This window comes from Heliangelus exortis, unplaced genomic scaffold (assembly GCF_036169615.1).
Source record: "Heliangelus exortis unplaced genomic scaffold, bHelExo1.hap1 Scaffold_135, whole genome shotgun sequence".
Classification (NCBI taxonomy): domain Eukaryota; kingdom Metazoa; phylum Chordata; class Aves; order Apodiformes; family Trochilidae; genus Heliangelus; species Heliangelus exortis.
Window position 1 is genome coordinate 614,540 of NW_027285952.1, and position 21,385 is coordinate 635,924.

Here is a 21,385-nt window from a genome sequence, read left to right on the forward strand (position 1 = left end):
TAAAGGCTGCAAATATGAAAATAGTTCATTGATTCAATTTTTCTTTTTTTTTTGTCACGTACTTAAATGCTGTTTCCCCACCATTTTTGGTAGTTTTTTCTTTAGATCACTTGTGCAGGCCCTTTTCCCTCAGGTGTCTAAAGCCCTGTCTGGATGTGACATCAACACTAAGCTGTGATAAACCAGCTGCTTCCTGCAGCGTGGCCTTTCTGAGGTGGCACCAAAGGCAAGGGGGGATGCAAAGCCAGAGCTCTGCCTTTGCTTTCAGCAGTGCCATCATTTCAGTGTTGCCAGAGACAAAGCCTGCTTCAGTTTCTCTGTCAGAGAGGAAGCTGAAATTGCTATTGACAAGTTCAATTGCTACTGAAACAGCACTGGCCATGAAACTGCACTTCTTCTTAAAAGCCTGAAAATTAATGTGTTAGAAATACCGCATGCTGAATGTGTCTGAGAATTTCTCTAAAAGTGTAGAGCCACTGATCTTTGATTTAAATGGAAGTTGGATTGTTTTGGGCTGTTCTACTTTTCTTTTAATTTGGTACTGGCAAGAGGTCCTGTGTTGACATTAGAGTGGGAGGTTGGTATTGCTGAGTTTCTAGGTTTTGCTCTTGCTGTGTTGGATATTCTGGTTGGATTGAAAAAGAGAAAGATCCTGACAGGATTAACTCCTGTAAGGAGAGGAGATCAGGCCAAGCTGTTTGTGTGAATTTACTTTATGCAGAAAATGAATTTGTATTCATAACCAGTAAAATTCAGGGTTAAACTGAGAAGGAAGTGAACAAAGCAGCTGAGAGGTGGCATTTTCCACTAGAACAATGTAACCAAACACAAGGCCAGAACGGGATTAACTTCTGTCTCAAAGATAATTAAAAGTGTAGGTCTTGTTCTTAAAACAAGACACTGCCAAGGCCATTTAGGCGCCAGCTGGGCACCAAAGAATGTGAACATCTGCACGAGAAGGACATAAAAGATGTCACCACAAACAGATAAGAAGAAAGTTATGGATAGGGTCTGATATCGCCTTGTAACAATATAATGAAGTCAGCAAGAACCCTAACCCTAACCCGAATTGAGAATGTAACAATGTTGTAACCTCCCCTTTTCCTGTATAAACACCCCAACCCTTTCCCTTAACCCTCGGAACTCTTTGTCCAGCAAGAGCTGGGAGTTCCCCGGATCCACAAATAAATACCTTTGCTGTTTAAAGGCTTAAAACTCTGTCTCTAAACAGTTTTATTAGGCCTTTTTGGGCTTCAGGATAATAGTGAAATATTCCAGAAGATTTTTGGAGCACTGGATGTGGGCACCTAAATGATTGTAAATTTTCTCTGGTTGTGGCTCAGACTTGAGTAAATGTAAAGATGGAACGTGACTGCATGGCAGCACTGTGTGTTGGTGTTTCTGTTCCTTTCCATGTCTGTATATTTCTATACTACCAGGACTGGCATTTCTATTCCTACAGATATTTGATCTCTTTCCCTTGTCTTGCCTTTGTTACCCAAATTGAGAAGAAGTTCTTCCTCCCTGCTATCTATTGATAATGATTTGTAAAGTTTTGTAGGGTGAATTTGGTCAGAAATTGTTAACCAGCGGAGGAAATTCCAGTGCTCTTTGTTGATGGGGAGGAGAAGTGTCTTCCTTGATTTTTAGTTAATAGACGTCCAAAATAAATTCTAGTTTTAATTGTAATTTTTCAATAAAATACCCGATTGGAGTAACTCTCTTTCATAAATAGATATTTACACGTGGTGTATTTAGCTGTTGATTCCATTCAAGGTCCAGATGATTCAGGTGTAGTCATTACAATCCAGTTTTGAAATAGTGCTCTTGGCCTGGCTTTGATCAGAGGTTTGCTTGCAGATGTCACTGGACTGAAGAAGTTGCATAAGATGGAGCTGAAGCAGTTCCTGCCCGTTTAGGAAAGACAGCAATATGGGCCAAGAGCAGTGCTCCTTTTTTTCCTTGCAGACACAACTGGCTTAACTTAAGCTGTGCCTAGCCAGTTCCACTTGCTCTCCAGCTCTCCTTTTTTTTAGAATGTTTTGTTTCTCACAGATTGTCTCTTTTGCTAAATGTAAGTTCTTAATTGACGTTTGGTGTGCATGTCATAAATCATGGTTGCCAATCTCAAAAATGTTGGCGTTTGAAGAGACTGAGCTTTTAAACAAATGTAAGAGTTCAGAATCAAGGACAGGGGATTAAATAGGAAGGAAAATGGGTCTTTCTGAAAGCTCCTTGAGGACTGTAGTTTCATTTAGTGTTGAATGATCAGTCAGCTTAAATTACTAAAAAGAGCTAAAGCTGATGTTTTGTGATTGTATCACACTGCAGCCATACGTTGTTTGCTTTGTTTGCAAACTTTATAGAATTCATGAAGTACAGATACAGAGCGTAGGAAAAGTGACGTGTAGTATTTGTGGAGGATGCAGGAAATTTTTGTAAGGTATTTTCCTGCAGTTTTTCAGATAACAAAGCCTCATGTGGGTGTATAAAGAACTTGATGTCCTTGTATCTGGAAGAACACCTGGATTCAGGGCATGGAGCTTCAGTGCCTTCAAAGCTCTGTGCTCAGTGCCCAGCGGGCTCTGGGAGCAGCAGTTGGAGTAGAATGGATGGGTTGGGTGCTCAGGAGGTGGGGCTGTAGTCTCTGTGCTGCTAGGACTGGAGCTGGGCTGTTGCTGACTGGTGCAGGTTCTTCCTGCTACACATGCATTAGCCTGGCTTAGTTAGCAAGAACAGAGTTCCTTCCTTAGGAGAGATGCAGGCCGGGTGTAGTTAACGTGGGTGGATAGTGACTGATCTCTAGGGTAAGATGGTGGCAGATACTGAACTCTGGAGGCTGGTTGGACACTGGTGGCAGGGAGCTAAGTTAAGAATCTTGTCTCCTGTCAGCCTTCCCTAAGCCTGAGACCATTGCTGTTAGTGACGTGTTTCTTAAGTGAATTTAGAGAGACTTCCTCACACCTTACTCTTTCACTGCTGTCTTCTAGAGAGTTTGCATTGCTGAGTGTATTAAATAATTCTGGTGGGAGCACTCAGGCAGAAGAAGTTTAACTGTTTGGCCACTGAAGCTGTGGGAACACCAGGGTGTTTTGACACAGGTGTGAAGTTCTGAAATGTAGTACAGAATCAGTAGTGTGCACCAGAAAAGAGAAGTCACTTGCCTGTGGATAATCTAGTGTTGAAATCAAGGGTCATCAATGTCATTGGTTTACTGGGTGGAAGGTAGTTGAACTGCATGGAAATTTCAGATTGTGATCTTCATTTTACAAGACTGTTGCTGTTTGTGGCTTGTTAAATCCTTCTGATAGATCTCTTGATGTTCTTCTCTGCTGCAAAATAGCAACCTCTCTCTAAAAAGAGTTGTGCACTCTTGCAAGAGTGTATTTCACAGAGTCACAGATTCATCTGGTTTGGAAAGGATCTCTGAGCTCATCAAGTCCAACCCTTGATCCACTGCCACTGTGGTTACTAGACCATGGCACTGAGTGCCACATCCAGCTTTGTTTTAAAACCTCCAGGGATGGAGAATCTACCACCTCCCTGGACAGCCCATTCCAATGTCTGATCACCCTCCCTGTAAAGAATTTTTTCCTAATATCCAACCTAAACCTCCCCTGGCAGAGCTTAAGTTCATCCCCTGTTGTCTTACTGGCAGCTACTCGGGAGAAGAGCCCGACCCGCAGAGCAGCCCTGGTGTGTCAGCTCTTAAATGGCAGAAATCTCCATGTGGGTGTTTGGTTTTGGTGACTTTGGAACAAACACCATTACAGGCGTTCCTTTTTGTTGTGTTGGCTCTGGCCTGTGCTTTGTTTAAAAAAACAAACACCTCTTTTTTGGAAAGGAAAAGGGAAAAGCTTTTTCTTGGTTTGCTGGCTGCAATTATGAAGGGTTGCCTTTGTTATCAGTACTCATTTGATTGCTTGGCCAGGGAGGTTTGAGAAAATAATTTTCCTGAAGAGAGCCCAGTGAAGCACAAAAGAAAGTAAGTGTCCTTTCACTATTAGGAAATCTAGGAATAAATTAAGTTACCTGGCCACAGCATGACTATTATTTTCTTGTTTCTTCGTTAAAAACGCCTATGGATTTGGTGTAACTAAGAAAATCTATCAAAGTTCTGTGCTTTGAGTGTGTAGAGCATGTAGATTCTGAAAAAAACCTCACAGCAAAATCAGCCCATTGTGATAAATGGCTGAGTCTCTGGTAGTAGCAAATGAGACTTAGTCTTATTTCAGCAAATAAAGGCAAAGCAAACAGCGCTGGGTGCGTGGGGAGTCTCCACATTAAATTAAATTAAAATTAAAAGTTTAATCTTTCGGCTTATATTCCATACTTTAATACATATTCATATTTATTCTAATGCATATCTGTGACTATCCTAATACATATTCACGACTATTCTAGGAACAGGCTGGATTATGTTTATTAGTTCTTGGGAGAGGCAGGCCTTCAAAGGCACGTGCCCGCTTTTTCTCTGAGGGTCTTTTTAACCCCCATCTTGTGGTCATTGGATGAAGTCAGTGTCTGCCTCAGTTTCCCCTCTTGTTGCCCTTCGATTCCACACATGAGCTCCTTCTCTCCTGTGCAACGCTCTGCAGTCAGCAGTAAAACCAGCTTAGATTATCACAATAGGATGTACATTGGAGCCTTTTTTAGGGTACAGGAACTGTGCATGTCTTGTTTCCTGTTCCCCTAAGCCTTGTGGTTATACAAGGAAAGGTTACGTCTCATTCCCCTGATTCAACATTGTGCCATATCCAGGTCTCAGGTGTGACCTGGGTGCCACATCATGACCTCTTTGCCGCACAGGCCCAGTGCCCGTGTTCTAGAACCCTCCAGGTCCGTGGCAGCCATCAGAGTCTCTGGTGGTCTGTAGCACCGGGCAGCAGCCATGGGTCACCATGGTCACCATCTCTGTAGGCATCCAACCCATGGTGGTGAGTCATGGAATGATGGAATGGTTGGAGCTGGAGAATCCTAGAATGGTTTGTGGCAGCTGGGTGTCCTCGGAGGGACATGTTGGGATCCATCCCATCTCTCTGCCTTTGCAGCCCATCTCCAGGAGAGCATTTTTGGGAGGCCCTGAGCCAGGTCTCACCCAGGTCCTGGGGGTTGCTCACTCTTCTGGTCCTTGCTGGAGGGATGAGCAGGACTTTTCCACTGTTGTCTTGGCAGGAGGTGGCTGTGGGGATGCTCCACAAAGAACCACGTCCCTGTGGGCTGCACACCAAGCAGGGAGAAACCAGGAGTGGATTTCCTGGCTCTGGGGATGCTCCAGAAGAGGGGAAGAGGGGCTGGAGTAGATCCTTCCAGCTGGGCACTGATCTCCACTGGAGCTGCAGGGAAGAGGAGGAGGAGGAATTCAGTGCCCAAGCGGAAAAAAAAAAAGGGAAGAAAAGCCTCAGCAGGTGGCATCAGTGATGACTCCATCATCAGGAACAGGAGGAACAGGAGGAGGAGAAGGAACAGGAAGAGGAGCATGATGATGATGAGGAGGAGGAGGTGGCTGGTGGAGTTGGTGATCCCTGGTGTCCTGGTTTGGGCCAGGATAAAGGTGATTTTCTGTCTCTTGTAAGTAGTTGCACTTGTTGAAATTAACAGCAAGTTTCTCAGACAGTGTGTGCTTCTAGGACTGATAACACTTGATGTTACTGCTAGAGGCTGGTATGCAGAGCCAAGGACACTGCTCAGCTCTGAGGAAAACATTTTACCCTCCAGAAGGCATAAAGAGGTCCCACCTGCAGCCCTCCTTTGGGGAGGAATGGACAAGACAGATGCCAGAATTGACCAAACAGAGGATTCCATCCCATACATGTCATACTCAGGGTAAATTTGAGGGATCACGAGGGCCAAGCCATGCTTCCAGCTTCCGGCTGCCTGCCCTTCCTGCCTTTCCTGCTTCCCTTCCTTCACCCGGCATCCTGGAAGGATCCCATGCGTTCCTCTGCCTGTGGTCCTGATCTGTGCCAGCCCTTATCTCTGTGTTCCTGCCTCCAGTTCCCGACTGCTGCCGACTCCAGGAGTCCAGCCTGGACTTTCCCAGGGCCGCCCTGCAGCCTCGGTGGTGACGTGAGAGTTATTGGGGGAAGAGGGGGGAAGGAACGTGGTATCAATTTTCCTCTATATTTTTCTATTGATCATTACTGCTTCATTAAAGTTGTGTAGTTTAGTTTCCCACCCACAAGTCTCTCTCCCTTATTCTCTCTCCTTTCCTTATCAGGGAGGAGAGAGATTAATAGAGAACATCTGTCACTCGGTTTAATTGCTGGGCCAGTGTTAAACCGTAACACCTGGTTTAGGGGTCTCTCTTCTGGGGGTTTATTTCAGGATCCCCTTTTTAGGAGTTCCTGATGTGGGGGAGTGTTCTGGGGGTCTCTGGTTTGGGGGAGCCTGGCTGGGGGAGCCTGGTTTGGGGGTCTCTCAGTTGGGAACTCAGTGCTTTGGGGTCTCTTATAAGGCCCCCATTTGGGGGCTGAATTTTGGGGGACTTCATCAGGGAACTGTAAGATGATTTTCTGTGTAGCTGGGTGTGGCACATGTAGCATGGTGGGGGTTAACATTTGTGTTAACATTTTCCCCAGAGTTGTCCTGCCAAGGAGAACAGAATTCCTGGTAAGCCAGGAGAGTTCTAGATGTCCATTTCCCTCTAGTTATGGGTTAGACTTGTCTAAGGAAACAACCTGTACTTGTGCAATGGCAGTGGAACTTTTGCAGTGAGCTCTGTGCAGTCAGAACAAGCTAGTTTGCCATTTAAACATGTGGTGAGAGACAAGAAGTGGTTGTGAAAAGATGGGATAAGCTGGTGACAAAGAGCTTGCAGCTCTCAGCACAGGGTTTGATACCAAAAGCCACCACACACCAATAAAAAGAGCGCAACTGCATAGCCCTGAGAATCCTCAGTACAGCCAGCTGGGCACCAGCCACAAAAAAAGCATGATTTTTTACCCTCTCTAGCTCCTCCTTTTAATTGGTTATAAAAAAGCCTCTCCTCAGGGGGAGAATTTTCCACTTTGTATGACTCATAGAGGTGGGGGAGAGCTTCTCAGCTTCTCTCAGATACTTAAGGGACCATTGTCACCTGTAGTGGCAATGAATGAATGCTGAGGCTTAAACCAATGCAAGGTTTAAGGATTAAAGGAGCCTTTTCCTTTCCTTTCAGTCCCCTCCCCCCGCCCTGTGAATTGGTTCAGCCCCTTCCTGCCCCCCCCCCCCCCCCCCTTCCCCCCGGCAGGTGGTTCGGCCCCGCCCACCGTTGCCCCTGGCGACTGCCGTTAGGGGCGACTCTGCCGTTGTGGCTCCTGTGCTGAGCTGCGCTGGGCTGTGTCTCTCCGGCTGCTCCTGGTCCTTGCTGTTGGTTTGCTCCTATCTCCTGCCTCGTCCCTGCCTTTCCCCTTGCATCCACCTCGTCCTCGTCTGTCTCTTCCCTCCCCTGTCCCTGCCTTTGCCCTTCCCCTGTCATTAACCTCCACCCCTCCGGCTCTGCCGGCTGCCTCCTGCTGCTCCCGCAGAGCTGTGCCCCGCACCCCGCAGGGCTCCCGGGATGGGGCTCTTCAGGAGGAAGAGTCATCGTCGCTACAGTACTGTGCTGCCCAGTTACAATCCTGTGTGGCCCCGTGCTGCTGCTGCCAGCACCAGCGGCCCTGAGATTGAGGAGAAAGATCTGAAGAGGCTGCACCATGCTGCTGCCCACGGCCACCTGTCCTGGCTGAGGTTCTGGCACTCGTGGATCAAGATTTGGGGCATTGACTGCCGCGACAGGGAGAATCGGTGAGGGGCTGTGGGCCACTGCTGGGACACCTCGGGTGGCGTGCGGGAGCATCCTCCCTGCAGGGTTTGTGTGGGATCCCCTTGGAGCTGATTGCTTGCAAAGCAAGATGTGCCCTGTCAGCTGGGAGGGGGAACTCGAGAGCTTTCCAGTGCTGGGAGCTGCTGGGTGGGCACCAGTGCTCCTGGAGGTGCTGGGCTGCTGCTTGGCCCTGCTCTCCCTGCAGGGTTCTCAGGCATCCCCAGGTCTCTCCTGCCCTGGGATGGGTGGTGCCACAGCTTTGGTTCTTTTGCGTTAAGCTCACATGTTTAATTCTCAGGACACCTCTCCATCTGGCGTGTGCAAACGGCCACACAGAGGTTGCCAGATTCCTTGTAGAGCACGGCAGCCAGTTGGATGCTGTTGATAATTTTGGGAGAACACCCCTGATGAAGGTGAGTGGGAGAAGTTCTGCTCTTGGAAGAGGGGCTTATCGACTGTGCATGAAAGGAGAGGTGTCTGGCAGGACTCTGTACGCAGAGCTGTGCGGAAACACGCCTGTTGGATTTGGAGTGGAACAGGCACCTGTCAGATCATCTTTGCAGGTGCTCTTCTTTCCCAGTGGTCAGAAGCTGGGCGAGCTGTGATGGAGTGAAATGTGAATTCTGGAAGTCTTTTTTTTTTTTTTTTTTTTTTTTGTGTGTGTTATTCCCAGGCAGTACAGCTCAGAGAACAAGACTGCGTGACTTTTCTGCTAGAGCAGGGTGCTGACCCAAATCTTGCAGACATCGATGGCAACACTGCCCTCCAGTTGGCCATCCTGGCTCATCATAAAAACCTCGTGAGGCAGTTAATCAAGCATGGTGCCAAACTGGATGCCAAGAATAAGGTAAATGTTTCTATTTCTTCAAGAAGTCCTTTCAGAACGTTGCATCAAAATTTTTACAGATTATTTTTTTTTTACTTTGATTATTTACATGATGCATTTCTCTGACTTTTCAGAAGGGCTGTACCCCACTAACTCTTGCTATCACTGAAAAACATGAGGTGATATTAGAAGATCTCCTGAAAGCAGGAGCTGATGTGCATGCTCGAGATGAGCATGAAAGGTAAGGGGTTTATCCAGGAGAAGGAGGGGGGGCTGGAAGAAGGAGGGGGTCCAGGAGGAGGAGGGGATCCAGGAAGAGAAGGGGATCCAGAAGGAGGAGGGGATCCATGAATAAGAGGGGGTCCAGTAATAAGAGGGTATCCAGGAATAGGAGGGGGTCCAGGAAGAAGGAGGGGATCCAGGATAAGGAGGGGGGTCCAGGAAGGAGGAGGGGGCCCAGAAGGAGGAGGGGGTCCAGGAAGGAGGAGGGGGGTCCAGGAAAGCAAAGACTTTGGTTTGCTCCTTGAGTGTTTATCCAAATGTGTTCATTGTAAAGGAATGGAGAAAATACTTCTGAGAGCAAGCAGGAATGAAAATAATGACTGTGTCTGTGTCAAATGATCCATGGCATTGCATGTTTTGAATCTTTCAGAACCCCACTCATGATTGCTGCTTCTGTTGGGGAGATGTATTTGGTCAAAGTTCTCCTTTCTCACGGTGCCAATATTTCCCATGAAGACAAAGATGGGAGGATAGCTGTGGATTATGCTGATCTTCATGGCCATTTACGGTAAACTTTGAACTTTATGATTAGAATAAATGGTGTGGTCTCTTCCTCTTCCAGTAAACCTTTTCCAGTCTTATTTTCACACCTTAAAGTCTCTCTTCCCTATTCCCTTTTTATCTTCCTTTGGGAGGGTGGAAGGGGGGGTAACCAGAGCAATTCTGTCACCTGGTGTTTGGTTAGAACTGAGATTCTCTCAGGTGGTTATGTGTGCCTAAAAGGCAGGCTGAAAAAATGTTCTGAGCAGGAGTTAATTACTTGGAAGGTGGGAATGTGCATTTATAGGGCGAATGTGACTGCAGGGAATGCTGGAGTGAGTTCTGTGTGTATTACCCCTAACAAATACTGAGGAGTTTATGAATTTTTATAAATATTTGCAGGGGGGGGAGGGGGGTGGTAATAAATTGGTGTTAACTGTTGTGCCAGCATGTGGTTCTTTTTACCAATTTTATTTCCTCTCTTTCTCTGTCCAGTGTAAGTCAGTACCTGGCAAAACTGGAGGACACAGCAGAAGCTCCTGCAGGGGATGCACTTGGATCTCCCGAACAGGCAGGAGCTGCTGGAGGGATAAAAGAAAAACCAGACCAGGAGAACAGAGGAGAAGCTCCTGCGTGTGATACAGAAGATCCCAGCATAGTCATCACTCCTGAGCAGGCAGGAGCTGCTCCAGTTTTTTGGGGTGCACCTGCTGTGGACAGAGGAGGTAGGATCCTTAACTATGGAGGAGCTCAAGAGGAAAGTGATGTGGCCTTTTCTTGAGGTGGTTTGGGAACGTGCTGATTTGTTACTTTTTGGCCTTGTCAGGGCACCTGTGATTTGTTGGCAGGGTTTAACATTGGCCCAGCAATTAAACTGAAATAACAGATGCTCACTAGTAATTCCCCTCCCTGATGAAGAAAGGAGAGAGAATAAGGGAGTTATGGGGTGGAAACTAAACTACACAGCTTTAATGAAACAGTAATGATAAATAGAAAAAATTACTAAATATATACAAAGATACAGGAAAATTGATACCACGTTCCTCCCACCTCTCCCCCAGTAACTCTCCCGTCACCACCGAGGCTGCGGGGCAGCCCTCGGAAAGTCCAGGCTGGAATCCTGGACTCAGCAGCAGTTGGGAGCTGGAGGCAGGAACACACAGATCCAGGCTGGAATGGGTCAGGACCATAGGCAGAGGAACGGATGGAATCCTCCCAGGATGCTGAAGCAAACCGGGAGAGGGGAAGCAGGAAAGGCAGGAAGGGGTTTGACCCTCGTGATCCCTCAAATTGGAAATTTGAGGAAAAATTGTCTCAGAAAAGTCACTGTTAGCAACAAGCAATGCAGTGCCTGTGTGTACTGTCTCTTCTGGAACATAGTTTGATTTACAACAGAAATGATGCTTTTTTTTTTTCCACCCTCAGTGATTTTTTTAATAAAAAAATTACACTGCTTTGTGATCAAACACCCAGCTCCTTCAGTGAGTGTTTAAAATCCAGTCTATGCTTAGGAGAACACAGAGCCCTAGAAGGATCCTAAAGAAGTCATTTTTTAATATCAATGAAATTTTGTCACCTCAGACTCTAGACTGCGACCTGTTGTTCTTTGAGGTTTTTAAAGTGTACTGTTTAATTGCTGGCATTTCAAATCTAATGTCAGCATGTCATTTAATCTTTGAACAGCCACAGAAAACCTTTGTGAAGGAGGCTCAATAAGGTGAGACTTTACAAACCCCTACCATTTGCTTGAGGGGTGATTTTAGAGACACAGCACTGATTTTGCTTTGTTTTTTAAGGAGCTCTGAGACTGAGATGAATGATATCACTTGGAAAGATTCTGAAGATTCACTCCTTTTTACCCCTAAGGTATGGTGCATTTACAGGAGAAGTGTCCTTGAAAAATAAATCTCTTGAAGGCAAGTTTTCTCTGGGACTGAAAGAAACAGAAGTTCCAGCCAGCATTTTTTTCTTCTTAGAAGCCATCTCTGGCCTTTCTTCTGCTGTCAGATTTTGCTGAAAAACCTGTAGCTGTGGCAGAGAAAGCAGTAGATTTGTGGTTTGGGGCCAAAAGTCATAGGTACACAGTCACATTATTTTATTTCTTCCTGTTCATTTGGATCAGCATCTGTTGCAGGGGGATTCTGCAGTGATGGGGAACTTGAGTGTGGCAGCTCAACCCACTCACTAATGCTGGAGATGCCAGCCAGCATCTTTAGTTTTAAGATGATTCCATTTTCCTGCACTGATTTAAATAGAAATAATGCATTTTTCTGCTGTGATGTTTGAAATTTAGGGATAATGCAGAGGCTGATTTGTGCAGTGAGTCTGGTGATGCTGAGAGTTCCTTGCAAGTAAGAATTCTGAAACTTTGAGAGCTGAATTTTACTATAGCTGAATTTTACTGTAACTGAAATGAAGCTGGGCTGAAGTGGGGAAGGGCTTCTCAGGGGCTGTGAAGAAGCAGGGCTGAGACTGCAGACAGGAAGAAATCCTTTCTGCTCCTCCAGATTTCCATGGAAAAGCTGAACGCCTTGTAAATGAAAGCTCAGCAAAGTTTCCCTTTTTTCTTTTCAATAAAAAAGCCTTTTTCAAGGAGTCATTTAAAGGCAAAGAAGATGCTTGCTTCTGCCCTTTTAAAAATCTTCTTTCCGTTGAACTCTTTTCCTAAAAGTTACCAGACCTGAAAGAAAAGCAGAAGAAGGAGGAGACGGGAGGCAATGGTGACCTGCAAAGCCCTGCAGCATCTGAGAATGCGAAGAAGTCTGTTGGCAATGGTGGCCTTCAAGTCCCCAAGGCACCTTTAGAAGTCAGCACTGGTGAGAGAACTGAGTTAGGAAATAGAATCAGAAGTTGGAAGGGACCCATCAGGTCCAACTCCTGTCCCTTTGTCTTTGGGCACCCCCAGAATCACACCTGAGAGCTTCATCCAAAACACTTCTGGAGCTCTGGCAGGTTTGGTGCTGTCACCACTTCCCTGGGGAGCTTCTTCCACTGCTCAGCTGCCCTCTGGCTGCCAAAAATTTTCTGATGTGTAACCTAAACCTCCCCTGATTCAGCAGCTTTTGCTCCTTTTAGTTCCTTGTCTTGAGATGTGGGAATCTTGTGCTTTTCTGTCTGAATTTCCCCATGAGGCTGATTTGGCATCATGTGAGCAGTCAGAGCCCAGCTGGAACCAGGAGTTGCTGTCTTCTGGGTGCTTGGGTTTCCTCTCTGGTCTCCAGCTCCTCGCCCCTTTTTGTTTGCATCCACATTTTCCCAAAAAGTGCATCCTTCAGGATTTAGACCTCATGGGGTGGCTTAAAGGAGAGCCCTGCAAGTGGTCTGAGCAGCCTAGGAAGCCACCCAGCCTGAGCCTTGTGTTCATCTGCTGGAGATTTAGATGTCCATCCCCTGAAATAAAAAGGGTGTTTTGTGTCTTTGTGTCAGTGGGAAGTGATAGCAAAGTCTCTCTTCTTCCCTGGGGTGTAGGTGCCCCAGCAGCCCTGGAAGCAAAGGAACAGGAAGATGAGGATTCTTCTCCCTGGGATTCTGAGGTACTTTGTGTGAAGGACAGGGAGGTTGCCATGGGGGGGCTGGGGAGGGTAGGAGGGAGATCCAGGAGCACCTGAGAGCTTGCTGGAATTGGAATGAAGCTGGGCTGAAGTGGGGGAGGGCTTCTCAGGGGCTGTGCAGGAGCAGGGCTGAGACTGAGGACAGGAGGAATTCCTTTCTGCTCCTCCAGATTTCCATGGAAAAGCTGAAGGCCTTGTAAATCAAAGCTCAACAATTTTTCCCTTTTTTCTTTTCCATAAGAAAACCTTTTTCAAGTAGTCATTGAAAGGCAAAGAAGATGCTTGCTTCTTCCCCTTTTATATCTTCTTTTCCTTGATCTCTTTTAGGAAGAGTCACCTGTAGAGGAAGTAAAGCAGGAGGAGGGAGGCAAAAGTGAAGAGAAAAAAGCTCCAGCTGCCTGGATTGTGAAGCACCATGTTTTTAATGTTGACTCTGAAATCCCCAAGGCAGCTTCAAGAGACGTCACTGGTGAGAGAAAGGAGCTGGGAAACAGTGATGCAATTCTTTCTCTATCATTATTAAATGATGTTTTATAATATAAAAGGTGTTGCTCTCCAAGTGGTGGAGGTTCCTTGTATAGGAGCTCAGTGTTTGCTTCCTCCTAGCATCTTGATACTGATAATTTATGCCAGTCTCTGTTGTGCCTTCAGTGGTGTTATCTACAAATGTTCCTTTGCCACCAGGAAAAGCTGAAACCCCGTTACAGGCTGAGTGAGAGATCATGGACCTCGGAGTAACAGGAGTGGTGCATTTCTGGCCCTTAATCCAGAATCTTTCTTTTTTCCATTAAAATGAAAGTTGCTCCAGAAGAAAGGAACTCACAGAGGTGCACGTGAAGTTGCTATTGTGATAAAATGATTGACTCCAGCAGCTCACAAATTTTAGAGGGTGTTTTATTTTGTTCTCAGCCTTTTCTCACAACCATTAAAGTTGCACTCTAGGTGTAAATAAGTAGTATGAAGTCATGCTGTTTATAAAAATCTGTTTTTCACTGTAGGTGAGCACTCTGGCTGTACCTCCCAGATATCAGCAGCAGCTGAAAAAGAAGTTATCAAGGATGCCATTGAAAACTCAGTGGTGCAGGTATGGAAAGCCAAATATTTTTGAATTAGAATCTTAACTGTAAAATTGTATTAAAAGCTATGGTGAAAAAACGGTAAGTGGATAATGAAGGGAGAGTCCTGGAGAGGAAGAGTGAGTCTGAAGTGAATCTGGATCCAGTCTTCCTATGGTGTAAAATCCTTGTCATGATGTTGGATATTTTTTCTTTTGCTGCTTTGTTTCCAGCTGGTTTCCTTCAGTTTTTTTGCCGTTGTTCTTCCTGTTGTGCTGTGCAAACAAACAATACAGTCAAAAGCATCTTTTCCCCTGCAAAATGCATATTCAAGTGAAAAGGGAGAATTTTCAGTAACATGCTGATCTGTTGGATGAAACGTGGCTTTTTCTTTTTGAGAGAAAAAGCCTTGAATTTTGTCCACCTTTCTGATGCTTTCTCTACCTCTGCAAAACATGTGTGGGTTTGGCCATGTTAAGAAGTGTTTGAAAAAAGGAATTTTTTTGCAGTGGGATTAAGGCAGGCATCCCCTGGAGTTTTCTGTAAGAGCTCAAGTGGAGCAAATTACTTGGAATTTGGGGCATGGTTTGGTGGGCATGGTGGTGGGTGGTTGGACTTGAGGATCCTGGAGGTTTTTTCGAACCTTAATGATTCTGGGGTTTTATGACTCTGTCCACGTAGGAGCAATTGGCCCAGGCCCAGAGGGAAAACCTCTTACTCCGCCAGCAACTGGAAGACAGGAAGCAGCAGCTCACCCAAGAAAGTGTAGTGACTGTTGCTCAGGACTTCTTTAATGACATTTTCAAGAATCTCAAGGCTGATACTGAGCAGAAAGTTTATTTGTTGGAAGAGAAAAACAAGGAGCTATACGAAAACTGCAATGTCTTAAGGAAACAGGTCTTTAGATGTGAGGTTGACAAAGTAGAAGCACAGGTGAAGTATACAGTATTAGCAGTGCTTAAGACTATTAGCAGTATTTTGGGGTTAATTTCTGAGTTTTGGGGCTTCTAAGGGACCTGGCTGTTCCTTAGAAAGTCAACTTCAGACACCAACCTAAGCTTTCTCTTCTCTATTTTATGGTGCGTGGCAATATTTAAATTTCTTTGTTCTTTGTGGCTCTGTGAAAGACCAAGAACTGCACAGAAGACTCTTGAGGACCTCAGTTAAAGTTTTTCTGCAAAAAACAAGTAGGAAACGTGCTCTTCTGCAGAGCATTCCACAGCCTCAGGCAGAGCAATGATTTCATTTCTTTAAGATGGAAAGAGGGGAAAGAAATCCAGCAGTGCTGTCAGTCATTTTACTCTGTGAATCACTTTGTATTCTTAGTACCAAACTAACATACACATGCTTGTGTATGGCTCAAGAAGAGTAGTACTTGAGGTTGTTTTTTTTTTTTATTAAAATCCTCCTGAGGAGCTCTTGGTAGTTGAGGTGCTCAGCATTTGGCTACCGACAGCAGGCAGATTTTTCCTGCTTTTTGAGTTCAAGACAAGGTCTAATTGTATAAATCAACAAATTAAAGACAGAATTAATGGTCTTATAATTTTCCTCATGCTCATATTCATTAGTGCAAGATCAGAGTACTGCAACAGGAGCTTGCTGATGCTCTGAAAAAGCTCTCCATGGTAGAAGCTTCGCTTGATGTCGCCACGTGCTACAGAAGGAACCTGGAGGAGGCCATGCTGGGCTTGAAGAAGGAATTGGCAGAAAATAAATCCAAGGTACAGAAAGTTTAGAATCTAGAATAAACTTCCTAGTGCTAGGGGGGGGATGATGTGTGGAGGAATCACAGCTTTTTACAAACGTAGTGTCAGGGTTTAACACTGGCCCAGCAATTAAACTGAAATCACAGATGCTCACTATTAATCCTCCCTCCCCTCCTTTATAAAGAAAGGAGAGAGAATAAGGGAGAGAGACTGATGGGTTGGGAACTAAACTACACAGCTTTAATGAAACAGTAATGATAAAGAGGAAAAATTACAAAATATATACAAATAGACAGGAAAATTGATACCACGTTCCTTCACCCCCTCTGCCCCAATAACTCTCACGTCACCACTGAGGCTGCAGGGCAGCCCTGGGAAAGTCCAGCCTGGACTCCTGGACTCAGCAGTGCTTGGGAGCTGGAGGCAGGAACACAGAGATTCAGGCTGGCACGGAGCAGGACCACAAGCAGAGGAACAGATGGAATCCTCCCAGGATGCTGAAGGAAACAGGGACGGGTGAACAAGGGGAAGCAGGAAAGGCAGGAAGGGCAGGAAGCTGGCTTGGCCCTCGTGATCCCTCAAATTTACCCTGAGTATGAGGTGTATGGGATGGAATCCTCTGTTTGGTCAGTTCTGGCATCTGTCTTGTCTGTTCCTCCCCAAAGGAGGGCTGAAGGTGGGACCTCTTTATTCCTCTTGGAGGGTAAAACGTTCCTCAGAGCTGAGCAGTGGCGTTGGTTCTGCTTTAACTATAAAAATCAAGTGTTATCAGTCCCAGAAGCAGACACTGTCTGAGAAACTTGCTGTTAATTTCAGCAAGTGTAACTACTTACAAGAGACTGAACTGAAAGCAAAAGTACAAGACAAAAAATCCCCTTTATCCTGGCCCAAACCAGGACACTTGGTATCTTTGTCTTTGACACAGTCCAAGGTTTGTATGTGGTAAAGTGCTCTGCAAAAGAGACTGAGGTGTCTGTCACTTATTCCATGTGGTTTGGCCCAGAAAGTTTTATCTGATTTCTGAAGGACAGTAGAAATAACGGACTGCGTTTCTATAGAAACAATGTCTGCATTACTATAGAAACAATGTCTGCATTTATATAGAAACAATGTCTGCAGTAATGCTGCATTTGGGCTTCTTGCTGCTCACTGTGCTTCCCTTACTTGTAACAAAGAACTCTTTTGGTTAGAAAAGATCTTTAAAATGAGGTCCAAGTGTTCCCCCAGTCCTGCTAAGCCCAGTCCTGTCCCTCAGCACCACATCCCCACATCTTTGAAGTCTCCGTAGAGATTGTGACTCAGCCGCTGGTTCCAGTGCCTGACAACTCTTTTGGGGAAAATATTTCTCCTGCCCCTTGTTGAATCTCCTACAGCCCAGGTCCCTCTAGCAGAGCTTCCCGGCTCTCATCAGATCAAGCCTCTCACCCAATTTGGTGTCATTTGCACCTAATCCCCTCATCCACTGATAAAGATGTTGAAGAGAACTGGTGCAGAGCCCTGGGGACCACCACTGGGTTTAACTCCATCCATCAGCATGCTGCCAATTCTGATTGCTTCTGGAACTTTCCCTGCATGAATATAGGTATATCCATAGATATACAAGGGGGATGTGACGTCCCTTTAGGAGAAGGATGAACTTTTTAATTGCTATTTTCAAGGGGGGGAGCAAGCGAAGGGATCCAGAGAGTGCCTGAAAGGAGTGGGAGGGTAAGTGTCAGTTCTTACAGTGGAGAAGATTGTGTAAAGTTACATGGTTTGTGTTCATTTCCTAGGAGGAGGGAAGGTATGAAATGTACTGACAGCTCTTTGGGTAGTGGGTATGTGCAGACAGAGGCATTCCCTGAGCTCTTCAGCATAAAAACTCAGGTGAGTGCTGTGGAATCTTGCTGTTCTTTTACAGCTGCAGGAGTTGGAAGAACATCTTCAGCATGAGCATTCAATTTGTGACTTGAAGATTGCTCTGGAAAATAAGGAAAGAGAAAAAAGAGATTGTTTCCAGAGACTGGAAGACCTCCTGTTGGCATCTTCTGGGAGAACTATTGCAATGAAACACCTGGAGGGACGGATACAGTGGTAAGAGAGTGGCACAGGGGACCAAGGTGTCTGCTGCTGTCTGGGGTGGTGAAGATGCTTCTGTTTGTGCTTTGCCTGCTGTTCTTTAAGAATTGGTGCTCTGGTGGTTCCTTGTAATAAGAACTGTGTTTCTGTTTAAGCCTTGAAGCTAAAAATGCCCGACTGCAAGCCACAGTTGTGCAGCAAAACAGTACAATTGAAACCCTTCTGCAAGGCTCACCCCTGGTAAGCTGCTCATAAACTGCTGTCTTTTTCCCAATTGCTGTGGGGCCTTTGGAATATTTTTATTTTTTTTCTGGGTTGATGTTTGGACTCGGTGATCTCAGAGCTCTTCTCCAAATTGTGGGATTCTGAAATCCTGGCCAGGAGCAGAGGGGCTTCTGAAAGTGTTCTCTGTGTTATTCTTTCCCTAGAGCAAAGTGGCAGGGTGAGTGGGGGAATTCCTTCTTTGAGGAAGCTTTTTCTCTATCCTGTTCTGTCCCACAGTGTTCCTTCCTTAGCAGCTTGGATAAATAAGTGCTGAGAGGGAGGGATTCTTTCTAAATAAGAAGAATTCTTCCCCGTGGTAGCTCCTGGGTTCTCCCTTGGTTGCTGGAGGATGCACAAGTGCCTCAAGGAGTAAATCTGTGCCCCCGACATTGGGCAGGTTGAAAAAAAAAAGGTTCCCTTTTTAATTTGTGGTGGGTAAAAGTGTGCTACCTGCTTCAGGAGCAGGCAGCTTCCCAGGACAGAATGGAAGAAATCAGAGCCCACGACCACGAAGCAGAGAGAAAGCTGCTGCTCAGCAGAATGGGAGACCTGAAACAGGAATTAGAGAGTGAGAAATACACCCTGAGAGAGAGCATTGTCCTAAAGGAAAAATATGAAAAGCTGTATCTGGAGGAAGTGAAAAAGAGAAGATGGTTACAAAATGAACTGGAAAGGTAGGTACATGCTTTTTGGAGTGGTAACAAGAGTTTCCTTTTTTCCTCCTGTGTTTTCCTGCTAGGGTTCCTCTTCTACATCTGGTCAGCATTACATCTGTAAGCCTGAGATGGCATATTTGTGAGGAAGGTTCCTTTAACCCTCCCTCTGTCTTAATATCTCTTGAGCATTCCAAGACTAACACCACTAATCGTGGAATTAATGTTGGTGGTTTTTTTTTAATTAATTGTACTTTACCAGTCAGCCTTTTTGCCAGTCTCTAATAATTTCCTCCTTATATTCAGTGAGTGGCAAAAAAAAACCAAACCATGAATTTTATGTCCTGTACTGTTTGAATCAGGATGTGCCCTACAGAGAACAGAATTTAATTCTATGAAGGAAGAAAGTGAATATTTTTTTTTTCTGGCTTCCATTTGAGGCTTATGGTTTGAACTTTCCATGGGAAAGGGTGTTGTTGCGCAGGTGTTCTCTGCCTTTTGGAAAAAGCTGTGTAAGCACAGAGCATTCGCAGATTTGAAGCTCTCATGCTGAGAAGTCTCAAGTGTTGGTTGCTGCTCCTTGTGGGAAATGTGACTGCTGAGAAATCCTAAAAAAACCCTCAGCTGTTCAGGGTGTGGTCACTCCTAATCCCTTCAACTTTCACAAGTTGAATAATAACCAAAGACCTGGGGGGGTGGGGGGAGGGTAACTGGGCCAAAGTGACTCCCAAAGATAACTCTTGGTACGTCTCTGATTTTTTTCAGAGTTGAGGAAAACCAAGGAAAAGCCAAAAGAAAGCTTTGTGGGAAGCTTGTTCTTTCCCTTTCCATCAGTGAAGATCTGGATGTCAGTGCTGGGCAGTGTCTGGGACATTCTGGGAACACTCTTTCTCTAAGTTCAAGTTTAGGAGGAAGCTTCCCAAGTTCACCCACAGGAACAGAATCCTTGGGGAACAACATTTGCACCCATTATGCAGCTCAGGTAAAAAATGTGAAATCCCACCCTTAGCATCTGTAAGCCAAGTTGTGCTTTTTAACCTTAAAGTTACAACTCGTTTGTAGTGATTACTCATGGTGTAACTCCTCCTCATCACAACACTCCGCATCTAGGTGTGGTAGGGGTGAAGAGTCTTGGTTTTGAGGGTTGTTCTCTTTTCCAAGAGCACTCAGGGTTTTGAGGAGTTTTTGAGGGCAGTGGGAGCTTAAAAACCTTGCAGAAAAGGGGGCAAGTGAATTAATGCTTGGGAAAAAGGAAAGAGCTGCCAGTTTCCAAGGGGCAGTCTTTCCCTTTTCTCCTTTTCTGCATAAGGAAAAAATAGAAGTAGAAATTTAGAGCAGTTTGGCTGAGAGAAGAGCAAGAGGGAGAGAGGATGTGAATCAAAATCCCCTCTTTGCCTTTGCTTGGGTGGGGGCATCTCTTTCCATTGTTAGCTATTGGCTTGTTGGGTGGGAAATGTGATGAAATATTCTCAGGAATCGGGTCCCTTGGCTTTCTGTGGAAGTTGGCTGAGAGGTGGAGGTGTAGAGCAGCTGCTAAGGGGAGAAGATGAGGTGCATGTCCTGTGCCCTGTGTGCCATCTGCTTTTTCTGTTTTGAAAGTCTGAGAGTGACAGAAAGAAAGAGAAGGAAGAGCTGAGCTGCCCTCTCCAAGTGCATCTGGACAGAGAGCTGGAAATAAACAGGGAAGTGGAGGAAGAGTCTGAGAGGTGGGGCATGTTCGTATCCCTGAGTACAATTCAAGCTGAATTCAATTTGAATGTAGAACTGGGTGTGCAGAAGAGTTGGTGAGGAAATTCCATCCTCATCTTAGTCCTAGCAAGACTCTGCTCTCCATGAGATGAGAGCTGCCAAAGGAGGTTTCCCTGCAGGGAAAATCTGAATTTTTCCACAGGTGAAATTTGGAGCCTCCAGGTGTGGCATAGGAATGCTGGATTTTTGTCTCAGTAATTTCTGTTAAAGACAAAATTTCTGTAATGTTTACACAACAATATGTGAAAAAGGCTGCTTGTTGTTCCTTTGCTTCATTGTTTTCTTCTCAAATGTGCTTTGTAGGTCTGAGAGCTTCTCAAGCATTAAACAGATGGTAAGGGAATTTGGGGAGCGAATGTCCCTGCATGAGTTGAAGAAAGAAATAAAGGATGTTTATTCTGAAATGGCCAATGAAGTTGCTAAAATGAACACAAAGGTGAGCTCTGATTTGTGTGAGGCTTTTTGGTGGTGGTGGTGTTTTTTCTCCTGGAAAAACTCTTACTCTTTCCCAAGGCTTCTTTTCACATTGTTAATTTTTTTGTTTGTTTTTTTTTCTGAGCTGTGTTTTGGAATGGATTTGGCTTTCCATGGTGCTGCAGCAGTAGATGAGTGTGCCCAAAGTTTTTTCTTCTGGAAAAACTGTCTTACTCTTTCCTAACGCTTTCCAATTGCTTCCCTGGGCAGGACGCTGTGAGGTGATGCAGAAAATGTTGTGGAATTTGTTTCAACCCTGGTTTCAGCCCAGTGGAATTTGTTTCAAACCCTGGCTTCAGCCCAGCCTTTCCCTTCTCCTGGGCACCCAAAAAAGTGCTTTTTGAGGTGGTTATTACTGTTTGAGTAGCATGAAAGAAAAGTCCCCTGCCCTGGCAGGGGCTCATGATTAGGCCAAAAGTTTCTTGAGTTTTTGTCTTCCAAGAGAAAGAGTTATTTTGGATGACAGGGAAGGTGATTACATCGAGGCAGAGTTAAATAGAA

The 21,385-nt window shown here is 45.4% G+C and overlaps 2 protein-coding genes across 2 annotated transcripts in view; both read left to right on the forward strand.

Moving 5' to 3' along the window:
- LOC139790750 (ankyrin repeat domain-containing protein 26-like) overlaps positions 1-21,385 on the forward strand; it is a 678,272-nt gene that overhangs the window by 552,074 nt on the left and 104,813 nt on the right. The window contains exons 28-29 of the mRNA XM_071732606.1: positions 12,843-12,907; positions 13,253-13,394. Coding sequence (XP_071588707.1) covers positions 12,843-12,907; positions 13,253-13,394 — 207 coding nt within the window. The remainder of the gene's footprint in view (positions 1-12,842; positions 12,908-13,252; positions 13,395-21,385) is intronic.
- On the forward strand, positions 8,163-11,562 carry LOC139790746 (ankyrin repeat domain-containing protein 7-like). Its single transcript, XM_071732601.1, has 8 exons — positions 8,163-8,199; positions 8,460-8,633; positions 8,747-8,853; positions 9,265-9,402; positions 9,870-10,099; positions 11,058-11,091; positions 11,171-11,240; positions 11,497-11,562. Exons 1-8 carry the CDS (start codon positions 8,194-8,196, stop codon positions 11,560-11,562), a joined length of 825 nt encoding a protein of 274 aa, XP_071588702.1. The 5' UTR covers positions 8,163-8,193.